At 38.4% G+C, this 12,416-nt stretch overlaps 1 protein-coding gene across 1 annotated transcript in view; it reads left to right on the top strand.

Annotated features, from left to right (window-relative positions):
• The window catches only part of MCCC2 (methylcrotonyl-CoA carboxylase subunit 2), a 64,573-nt gene extending 53,259 nt beyond the window's left edge, over positions 1-11,314 (top strand). The window contains exons 15-17 of the mRNA XM_088443765.1: positions 2,233-2,347; positions 4,326-4,411; positions 11,091-11,314. Of these exons, the coding sequence (XP_088299891.1) occupies positions 2,233-2,347; positions 4,326-4,411; positions 11,091-11,208 (319 nt within the window). The 3' untranslated portion in view covers positions 11,209-11,314. The remainder of the gene's footprint in view (positions 1-2,232; positions 2,348-4,325; positions 4,412-11,090) is intronic.
• The last annotated feature ends 1,102 nt before the right edge of the window (positions 11,315-12,416 follow it).

The raw sequence follows: 12,416 nt of genomic DNA, 5'->3' as shown, positions 1-12,416 counted from the left end.
CACTGCAACCTTTTGATTTGCTTAAACCATCAATCCCTTGTTTTATGCCCACGCAGGGCCTGCTGAGATGGTAAACCACTTCAATATGAGGACATTTATTGGTGTTTAGAAGTCAAATACCCCAGAGAAAAGAAAAGATTGTTGTTATTAGATTGAATGATTGCATTTGTTCAAGAGAACAGTTGCCTAATCTTTTATCACAGCTAAACTCACCAACAATAGATCTACAACAATATCCTGAGCGATACTCAAATTTCCAATTTTTATGATTGCATCAGCTAAACTTCCCCAAGCAAAGCCTCACAATTATGTCAGGCAACATTGGATTCAATGTGAAACAGCAAGTCACTGCTGGTCAGTCATTTCCAAGCTCATTCCAATCAACTGGAAATCTAAATTAAAGGTAAGATGTTATTAAAACCACCTGAATGAAGGTCCTACAAGTGGATTTTGTCATGATCTCAATCACCTGGTATAACCATTGTGTTTGCCTGAGTAGATTTCCAGTGGACCAGATCTATAGCTTCGGCTTCATTGAGTGGCTACATTGCAAAATAACTTGGACAGCTGAAATGGGAAAGAGTTTTCGGTGGGAGAGGGAAAAGGCAGCTCTGTGAGAATCTACATCCTTCATTTATTTATTACCAGTTTTCTATATAGCGCATACATATTCTGCATTGCTTTTACAGAGACTATTTGACCATTCACAACAGTCCATGCCCCCAGGAGCTTACAATCCATAGTCCCTATCCCATGTACACACACTAGGGTTATTTTTTGTCAGAAACTGATTAGCCTACCAATGTTTTTGGATTGTGGGAGGAAACTGGAACATCTGGAGGAAACCCACTCAAACACGGAGAGGACATACAAACTCCACACAGTGGGAATCGGACCCAAGACGGATCCGTGATGCCTATATTTATAAATGTCTGTCCAGTAAGGATACATGACAGAGCACTTTTATGCCAAATGAAGGCCACTTGAAGAAGGGAATTATTTCAGCCCTGAAACGTCTGCTTCTTTTAAGCTTTCAAGGTGTATGTCTGTTTTGTTTCAGTAAAATAGTTCTAGTAAGCATGTTTTGATTCAAGAATCTAGAGGCGTGTAGCCTTGCTCTATTCTGAATTTACACGTTGGGGTAATATTTACTGTGAAGTGCACCTCAGGCTCACAACCGACTGATAGCTTGGCTTTGGTCATGCTCCAAGGGAGTCATCTGTGCCCCTAATGATCATTAATTATGCTTTAAAAACTGGCATGAAGCGATCACACAATTAACATACCTGGCAGATGCGTAACTAGGTATTTAAAGGCCCCATAGCAAAAGTTTGTAAGGACCCATATGTACCACCCAATGGTGAAAAATGTATATAGCGCATGTAACTTTGACAAGGAAGATGGGCCTCCATCAGCTCTGGGCCTCATAGCAGCCTCACCCCTTGTACCTATGGTTGTTATGCCCATGATACATGGTATTTGCTGCTTCTGTGTGTTTAAAGTCTCAAAACGTCTGATAGAGATTACATCATAGGGTGCATTACTACTATCTTTAACCAAGATGATTCTTTTTTTTGTTACAAAACCCCCTTGGCCCATAATCTTTTCTCTACTAATCTGTCTTCTCCATTATTTTTACCTCTTTCATTGTAGAATTATTAATTCAGAGCCTACATTGCGTATGATCATTAGTTTTACCTTATTTTTTGTATGAAAAATGTAAAACTGCTGAAAACTGACAAATAATGTGAGTGTAAAACTATCCCCCAGCTGTTTAGCATTTGCTGTTCTGTCTTGTGCTGTTTGGGGAAGAGCTGCCCTTGTGCGCTTTACTTCTACCAAAGCAACACTGGTACAAATCCGTTATGTAAAAATGTCACATTCTGGGCTTTTTACTGTCCCTTAAAATTGACGACACCTTGGTTTTTTTTATGTGATACATTTTATTATACACTAATGTCTTTTGTGCTTTTTGACACTTACTCTGACACATCTTGAAAGAATTCCTGCTGCAATTCATTTGATTTGCTTTTTGAACGCCATTTTGTATTTCTTGATTTAATGACTTTTTTGAGTTTCACGTGACCATATTGTGCTATAACACATGAGCCCATTGGTTCTGTGTTATAATAATATTTCTTTAAAGATCTATTTACATTTTATAACAATTTCTTTTAATGTTTTTTTTTTATTTATGGTTAAGTGTTTTTCATTTTGTCGCTTGTATTTCAGCCCAAGGTTTCTTTATATGTGGCCAAATGCTCGTATATCAGTCATGGGAGGGGAACAAGCTGCTACAGTATTAGCCACAATTGCTAAAGATCAGAAAGCAAGAGAAGGAAAGTCAGTAAGTACATATCTAATAACAAGCCATGTTACTAGTAGCTGCTGATTATTCCTATTGCTGTGTTTCTGTTATTTCCTACTTGATGTGTTTTGTTTCATGTTTTATAGAGCAGTGTGGCTTATAGAGATCATATTTTCTAGCAAAAAAGGAGTGATTCCAAAAATGTGTCCTAGGGGCCCATTATCATTTAATATTTGTGATGTATTCCCCCAAAACACCTGAAGTATCCCCCGGATTTATTATGGAGGGATTGCAGCGGATATTTCTGACCTCTGCTGCTGTCCCTCCATTTCTGCCAGCACCGCAACTCCCATAGGTTTCTATGGGGGTTGCAGTGTTGTCAGATTCCGGAACTTGGTGCCCGCAGCTTACGCCATCTGAATATGGCGTAATCCGCTGTAGCCTATGGGCTACTTATCATCGCAATACTAGCTGGAAGAGAGTTCCGGTGGGACCCTTCCCAGCAATGGCCGTTGCGCATGTGTGGTCTGTAGACAACGCATGCGCAGGATCCTCGGCACAGGAGAGAAGAGACCGTTGATGCGGTCACTTCTCTCCCAGCACATCGCAGGGATGAGCTCTTTTCGAAGCCACTGTCCCTGCAGGTGCTTTTTCAAACATTTAGCCGGTATGATCGCATACGGCAATGTGATCATGGGCGCCATTATTGCTCCCAGATCGCATTGCAAATGCGATCATTAATAAATCGGGCTCCTGCTGTCTCAGCTATTTTTTTCACCGCACCCCCAAGCTAAAAAGTTTCCTTTTCAGAAAAATTAAATTTGAAAAATTGTCCTTGGTTTCGGGAATTATTGTTAGATAATAAATTCGCTCTGGTTTGTAAGGCTTTGGAGGTAATGTGATTTTTTTTTATTTCCTCTTTTTGAGCTGGCCAGATTAGCTTTCATGCCAATTCATTACTTTACATTTTAAATAATGTCAGACTGTGTCTACGTGTTTGTCTTCATGTTGCTGATGTAATTGTTTGCCCTGTGGTCATGTATTATAATAAGATACTGAATATGTATTTCTTATACTTGCTATTCATGGAGCTATCTAGTTTACCTATGCGTTTATATTATACATAAAGATGTACCATTGTTTTACTTTAATTTTTATTGCTCACTTTATTATCTGTAACTTAGTTTAGATTTCTAATGGGTGCTCTTACTAAGCTGCGATACAAGGGATTGTCACAGTGCTGCAATAAAACCTTTTTTTGTTTCTCTTGCAAAAGCAATGCTGTCACAGTATTGTAATGCATAGTGACTTTAGCACTCTGTATATGGCTTTACTACTCCGCAGATTACTAAACTGTATTGCGCAGCAATGAATGAAACTCCCCACCTGGCATGGTTTTGGACCACAGTAAATTCAATACCCCCTATGCCTTTATGGAAAGATGTTTCTCTGCGCAGGTGGGCGTCTCCATACATCTCCCCGCCACTGTGACATTTGCATATTTTCATATCGCAGCTGCTTACAAAGACACAGCAGCGGTGGCATTCGCATACAGCTCTGTATCAGGCCCATAGTATACTCTTAATACTATTGTTCCTTTGTATTATTGTACTGGTAAAGAAAAGGAAAAAATGTGTAATTGATAAAAATGTAAATTATCTGTAGCAGTCCTCTGTGATTATATCAAATTATATAATCACAAGCAGATGCAGGTCATTGAAGTGTACACATACAGACAGAGGGCCTAATGTTAAAGCCTGCGAATTGCGTGAATCGGGACGATAGTCTCTAGATTTAAATTGGCAACTATTTGAAAGGTAAAACCAACTTTGTTTTGCCTTTTAACAAGTTGTTGCTTTAAATCTGGTGACAGTTGCATCGGTCCCTGCAAATCAAGGGCTGTTATGTTTGGCCCAGCATTGGATCAGTGCAGTAGGGGATCGTTGCCATTGTAACAAAAAACATAATTAAAGAGCAACAGAATTATTTATTTTAATGGGTTATTTTTTATCATCAGTTTTCAGAAAAAGAAGAAGCTGCTCTGAAGGAGCCAATAATTAAACGATTTGAGGAGGAAGGCAATCCGTACTACTCCAGTGCAAGGTGAGATACTTTATACGCCCACCATAATGCAGGAGTTCCCTCACTTGGGGTACCTTTAATACACTGTCCAGGGCTTCTGTGAATAGACAACAACAAACAGAAAAGGAAAAACTCTGTGTCGTGAGCACTCTTGGGTATTATACAAAAATTAATACTTAACTTTTAATAAATAACAACAAAAGTAAAATAAATGCCCTACATAAACTACTTTAGAAAGTAGTAAGGATAAGTGTAATATAGAGGAAAATGTAGCTTATACCATTCAAATAGGTATAAATAGACATAGACATATAACTGGTACATACGTTAAGTTAAAAAAGAAGAACAACTCCTTGCAGATACACAAACAGCCAACAGTTGAGAACATGTAACTGTGTAGGCAGAGCAGTAAGCTCTGATTTCTAACAGTTCAACATTGATATAGGATATAGATTTATTAAATAAACACCTGTTGAAATATTGAATAGAATAATATTCATACCATATACAAACCAATCATAGTATTATAATGGTATTTACAGTCAGTATTTAACAGATGAAAACATCACACCGTATTCCTTAATAACCTCAAAGGGAAATAACAGAATAGTCAGAAGACAACAAAATTGCTGTTGGTAACTCAAATAGCTCCCACTTGGCCCAAGGTCATCTGTAAGAACGTTAAAGAGCTAGTAACAAGCACTGTCCCTTAGAATATAAAGAGTGAATGATACATTTCTCAGAGTAAGTCTCAAATTCCTGGACGTCTTACTTAGGCATAGAACGTGCAGTGAAAGGACCAGTTATCTGAGCTAGTAACCATTCAATCAGAAAGATACAATAGTATTAGGCTATTACTGAACACCTATAGATGGCAGTATATTACATTGCATACGAGACCGCAGTGACAGAATTGTGTCAACTAAAAAAGAGAAGAAATATCAGAATAGTGAGGGAACAGAACCGATACTCCCAGTTCTACCACAACTCATTTAGTCCAAAGGCCATTGATGAGAGGTGTGACATGGGAGGACAGTTATACCCTCTGAAAATCAAGAGTGAGTGATACGTTACTCAGATGTTCCTTTCTGCTTTCTGATGTCATACTCTAGGCATAGAACAACTGATGAGAGAAGTACTGGTCTGAGATTGTACCTAATCAGTCAGAGTAATACAAAGTATTAGACTAAGCAATTATAGCTGTTTTGAAATTGAATAAAGATTTTGATAGGATATATACTAACAGGATAAAGAAAATATTATAACAATCAATGAATCAACATATACCCATGTAAAATAAGCAACACATCCAAAATTTGTACAGTACATGTGCTAATAGTATAGGTATAATCCTGATATCTCTAAGACACCCTTGTGTTGTCTGTTAACATATAATGTTTCCACAGGATCTTAATACTGATAAATCTCGTATTTATAAAGGAACACTGTAGCAGACAAACCTTAAGTGTCTGCTGAATAGTGTAACAATTATAATGAAACAAAATCACAATCCTCAGTATGAGTCATATCACGGGTTCTCAAAGAGAAAAATGTCCTAATATCAATTCCTTGATGTTGTCTCCTAAGGTCTCATATATGTGAAGAAATACTAAGACATGCAAATATTAGTGCAAACTTAGAGAAAAAGTTGTAAGTTGCAAACATAAGCAAAATCACGATCCTCTTTGAGAATCATGTGTAAAAGTGTATCCAAATGTCAAATCACTGATATAGTTTCCTAAGAGAACCCGGAATTAAGGATTTTTAAAGGTATGCACTAAGAGCAAAAATAAATTCAATATAGAGTGCCAACAGCAACATTAAAATGCATACCCCGATGTGTGTTTTAAATGTTGAAATATCAAAAGAGATCCATACAAGTTTATAAAGCAATAAACATAGTAGCTTACCGGATATAGGTCACACAATTAAACATGAAAAAAACAGAAAAACACATAACTAAATACTGACTGATTGATAAAGTGTCCCGTGCTGCGCAGCCACGGGCACCCTTCCTGTCTGCCGACGCGCGTTTCGCCAAAGGCTTGTTCACGGAACGAACAGCTGTGCGGGCGGATCATAATTGCCCTAGTTCATATACGGACGCTGGCCTATCAAATGCTGTGTCAAAATAGTCAAGGCAGCCGGCCAAACAATGTCCGGTTTTGATTGTAGTCATTCAGGGACAGAATGAGCAGCGATTGGCCTATCGATGGCTGCTATGTCAGAATAGACAGGGCAGACGGCCAATCATTATCCTACCAATATTATACCTAGTCAGGGACGGAGAAAACAAAAGGAGAACACCTCTCGTTTCTTAAAATGGTAGGGAAATTGAAACTGTTACAAATATATTTGTGAGTGTGTTATAAACATTACCATATTACCAGTTGAACTCAGCAAAAACCACCTGACATAAAATAGTCAAAAATGAATTGCAAATATATATAGTGTGAAATCAATAATAATCAAATGGTGGTTTCATAAGCGGATAAAAGGACCTCAAGGTAGACTATTTAAACCATACCCAGCCAATCACAGTCTTGATTAATTAAATAGCTAACTTGCAACATCAGTGTGAGTATTTGACTGTCTCTGCTTAAAACAATCACATAAATATAGAGATTACTATCTATTCTTTAAATAAAACAATATTACAAACATAAACATAAAAATAGCATTTAATTAAATTTAAAACAAATGTTTCTTAATTTTTACTAATATGGCACCATTCAGAAGTTACTATAAATATCTCTATTAAACCACTGAAATAAAACATCCGGGCTCCCTATAACAACAAGACTAATAGCTTAGTGAGTTAGAACAATGTGATGGTAAAGAAAAGGACCTGATAAAATGTTTTGTGATTTTCAATCAGACATAATTTGATAATCATACTCTTAAAAATGTTGTTTATAATTAATTTGTACAGCGTTAAAAACATTATCCCAGATTCTGGGCCCGACACACAAGCTCTGCACCTCTGCTCTATAAAATCCTACATTGGGCATTCCTGCAGAGTAAATTATTTTTACAGTGCATGTTTGGAATGTGGTGGTGATGGGATTTGCTCAAGGTTGCAGTGAGCCACCATTCAATTCAAACCGCAGTGTCCAGTTGCTATTTTTCCTTAAGGCCCCCATACTTCAGCAATCTGAAAACCACAATTGAACAATTTGAAGATTTATTGCCCGATCTTAGGATTTCCCAATCGAGCAATCTCCGCCCATACACTACAGATCGTTTTCAGTGATTTGCAGATCGATTGCAGCAAACACAGATCTGGCAATCTTGAAAGGCCCATCATTTTGCTAGAAATAGTCTGCAAATCTGCTGATCATGTCTGTGAAATCCAACATGTTGGACAATCTGATTAAACAATTCCAATTACTTTTTGGTTGCAATCTGCGATCTGTGAAGCCCATATATTGCAGATTTTTATACACAATCGATTGCAAATTGCACGATTGCTGCAATCCATCCAAGGTTATCTTCAATATGGGCTCTGCCATTACAACTGGGGTTAGGAAGCAGAGCAATGTTTGCTTCACTTCTAAATGATTAGTCTTGCTCTTACTAAATGAGATTAATGAGTTTTTCCCCTAATGTTCAGTTTTAATATTGCAGCTTCTATGGTTTATATGCACAAGTACACTTGATGGCTGCCTAAAGGTTGAGTGTTTTCACCCAGGGGAAGAGAATTAATATAAATAGCATACTATAAGAGAGATTTATTTCCCTTCCCCTGTGTATGTTCTATCGCAATGGTTACAGCATCAATAGACAGTGTTAGGCTATTGCTTGTGGCTGTTTCCTTTGTACTGTTTATTACTATAGAGAAAGCAATAGGAACATAATGGTACATGCTGCCAGTGGTATCCATGTTCTGCTCTGTCAATATCTGTCCGCCCCGTGTTTTGTCTTTTAATTATAAATCAAATTAGAATGTGTCATTCATTGAACAGCTTGTATTTATGAGAGTCATTAAGAAAACTCTTTTCCTAATAGTATTTATCAGTCTGCTACATTTCTTCACATCAGCTTATCAATGCAGCTAAATCACAGAGAGCGTTTTTAGCTTCTTCCTGGGAAGATCCATGTAATAAATATCTTATAGTGGATGTGGCGCATGATCTATAGGTTTGATGGTCATTAAATATTTAAAGGGTTTTCCCAAAAGACAGGAGCTTCTTAAAATAAAGACAGTGATTGATATTCCAGAAATTCTTCAAGTAATAGTGTTTTTTAGATATATGGCGATTGTGATCAGCGCTCAACAAAGGGGTATCTCAAGTGCGGGAGCAGCTTGGTACTGGAGATGTCCTATCTCCAAAAATACACGTTTATGTAGACAATATGTACTAAGCGCTCACCTGGAGTTTGTGACCTGATAGATGCTATGTACAGTGATAACTCGTTATGACCAATAATAAAGACAAATGAGTAATAGGTATGAGGAATAGTGTTTATTTCTCTGGCAGACACAACGCGGCTGCACACTGTTATCAGACTTCATTTATTTACAACTGTGGGGGATACGTATAACATCTTACACATTCGGAAAGGGACCCTGTCATCACAAGGTTTCCTTACATCCAATCTTATACAGCAGCAAGGTGTGATAACACACCAGCCCTTATTTCACACAGGGTGACGTAATTATCTGCTTGCAGAGCTGGGGGTGTGGCCACGCCACGGACAGTAAGCTGCACAGAAAGAGAGCTAATAGAGGTATGCCTTTGAGAATGGGGGGGCGTGCCTTGAGCACTGATGGACACCTTGTATGTTCATGTGACCAGGAAGTGCACTGCAGTGTTTAGAGATCGGAGCTCAGTCAGCAAAAGCAAAAGAAGACACAGCGATACAGGTAGGAGACTCGATGGATGCTGAAGTTTAGTGTGAGGGGAGAGTTACAGTGAGTAGGGGTGAGACAGGCTCCCAGCACTCAGACCCATCTCCATGTCTGCCTCCCAAGCCATTGACCTCATCACACGTCACTGGTCTTATGTACATTTTTCACCATTGGGTGATACATAAGGACCCTCACAAACTTTTGCTATGGGGCCTTCAAATACCTAGTGCAGTGTATTTGTTCCAGTTAATTTTACATGTTGGGGGGGTGTTTAACATCGTATTTTATTAGTATATTAATACAGAATAAAAATATATATATGTGTGCACATTTACAGATGAGATCACATAAGTGTGGCCATGCAGTATTAACTTGCGTGTATAATATTTTAGCTTTTTATGAAATTTCATTTTTTTTAAATATGATACCCATTATACCAGAATATATACAATACCCTTTATACCAGAATATATACAATACCCTTTATACCAGAATATATACAATACCCATTATACCAGAATATATACAATACCCATTATACCAGAATATATTTAACCCTTTGGATTCTGCTGATCCCTTTTATAGCTGTCTTCCCCAAGCAGCAGCAAAACCATCCTGCTTTGGAGATAACCAAACAATGCCAAAGTGGAACCTGCAAAATATAGTAATTATGGTTATCAAGAACGGAGCTTAATTAGCAGAAATTATAAGTGTAAAAAAAACCTTTATGTGCACATAGAGATTGTGACCATACTGTAGGTGTTATCCTTCACAGGTTTGCAACAAGTAATGCGTTACATTGCATAGTGCCTTGCTGTCTGAGAATTATTTGGGGCTGTAATTGATGTGTCCAGTAGCGGATTTTAGCTAGGTGGTACTTCCTAGAAAAATCTGCTGCTTCCTAACGCCCCCAGCCCTTCGCTCTCCCCCATAGTGAGTACTATCGCTAATTAGTATTATTACATTCGCTAATTACACACATAGACTGACCCTAAATGTGGAGGAGTGAACTGGAAGCAGCTTCACATTGGAAGCTCTTAGTGCTACTCAAACACTGGACTGGCAGTCAGAAACTCCTCCCCCTGGTGCTCCCAGTCTGACGTGCAATAAGAGATTCCAGCGGGAAGCCTACACTGCTAATTTGCCAGGTTCACATTGCTTCTAGGGGCTACTTACTATGCAATCACTAGAAGTTTTTTTAGAGCACATTAGACAGGAGCATGCACAGTGAATAGGGATTCAAGTGGTGCAGATTGCCAATTGCAGTGCAGCCTGGGAAGCCCTTCCCATAGGAAAAAGGTAGAAGCCGCCCTGTATGTAACTATTTAAATGTACTACAGGGTTTTCTTCATCAAATATATCCTTTTTCTGAGTTCCTTTAAGAGAATTCCACCGAAGAGCCACATTCCATTGATCATTCTTACTGATGTATTATCTGTGATTAGCAGTCTGTTTGTGGCCATTACAATATGACAGCTGTATTAAACCTCTATTAGCTTACTCCATGTATTTCCTGTACACCGCAACTGAATTTTGCATATGTTGATCTCTATAACCCAGAATTAATAGACAGAAAGAATCATAGCAAAAAAGAATCAAGTTGTCTGTCTCCTCTGCCCATAGTCCATGATACAGAACAGAGTCCCCTACTGCGGAGTCATCTGCCCATCATACAGAGTGGACATCATACTATACACAAAACTAGAACTAAAGCTGCCACTGTTTTCTTCTAGAATTTATGTTCCATTACTGTATATCTGCGCAGCACCCTGAATCTTGTGTCAGCAATCTACTTCCTATGTACCATAACAATTATATAACGTGCCTATTCTTTGTATGTTTCTGCAGGTTGTGGGATGACGGGATTATTGATCCAGCCGACACTAGACTGGTTCTAGGACTGAGTCTCAGTGCCACTCTGAATGCCCCAACACAGAAAACTCAGTTTGGAGTTTTTAGAATGTAATTAACTCCGGAATCATTGCTCACTACAAGCTATCGAGAACTTGACGTTTCTAATATCTTGTCATCATGTAAAATAAAACGTTTTCTTTTTTTTTTTTTTAACAATTTATCCATTGTGGTGTTTGTTTTGTGTCAAACACTGACTATTCTAGTGTTGCTATTATTATGGGTTTTTTTTTGTTATTTTGGTGTTTTTTTTGTTTAAGAGAAATATGATTGTTTTGTACATTTGCTGGGACAAGCTAGTGCACATAGGCCTGAAGATTCCGGAGTCAATCCATTTAGCCGCGAAGGGTGTGAGTTGCCATTGACACGGCATGAAAACTCCGGCAACGGCACCGCATCTTCGCGCCCCTCACGGCCGACTCCAAGCCCGAATTTGCACAACTTTGCTCAGGGCCCTATAGGACTGCGGAACACTTTTATGCAAGAAATTGTGCAATTTCGGGCTCAGAGCTGGATACGAGGGGTGGGCAACAGCAACACGCACCCTTTGTCTTATCGGTAAATAAAAACACAAGAGTGTGGTAAGTGATGTAAAACTTAAAGTTGATGGGGAATAACAAACTTGCTAACCTTTACTTTTTTTTTTTTTTTCTTTGACAAATTCCAGATTGCATTTAGTCTTTGCCTTGCCATACAGGCAACAAGATTCAGAACTGTTACGGGGTTATAATAATTTATTTGTAAGGCGCCACAAAACTGCAGCACCAGACAGTGCAACAAATACTACATAACAACATAACAAGTACATACAATTCTGGCAAAGAAAATGAGGCAGACGGTATTGAGGGTTATTTTTGTGAGATCATAAGGGAGTCGATACTATTGAGACTATCGAAATAGAAAGACTTAAGCAATATTGTAGGAGATGAAGCAGGTGTGCAGGAGATGTGGGGGAAAACTATAGAAAACAGCAGGGAGAGGAGTATAGAGGAGTGACTCTTCGAATTAGCTGTGATAAGATCATTGGCCACTTTAGTGACTGCCGTCTCCATTCAATGTGGAGGGGCAAAAGCTCTATTTCTAGATTGAGAGAGAATAAAGTGGGTTAAGTGGTTGTATCCAAGCCCCGTATTGTATAGAAGAGAAATATGATTATGCTTCTACCTAGTATAAATATAGCTCTGTGTGTATGTGTGTGTGAAGGGGGGGTTCAGGGCTGTAGAAGATGACATCTCGTATCCAGATATCAACCCCATCTGTAAC

Source organism: Taudactylus pleione, unplaced genomic scaffold, assembly GCF_031769625.1.
Source record: "Taudactylus pleione unplaced genomic scaffold, aTauple2 ptg000333l, whole genome shotgun sequence".
NCBI classification, from domain to species: Eukaryota; Metazoa; Chordata; class Amphibia; order Anura; family Myobatrachidae; genus Taudactylus; species Taudactylus pleione.
The sequence above is the reverse complement of the archived record's forward strand: the minus strand, read 5'-3'. Positions and strand labels throughout refer to the sequence as shown.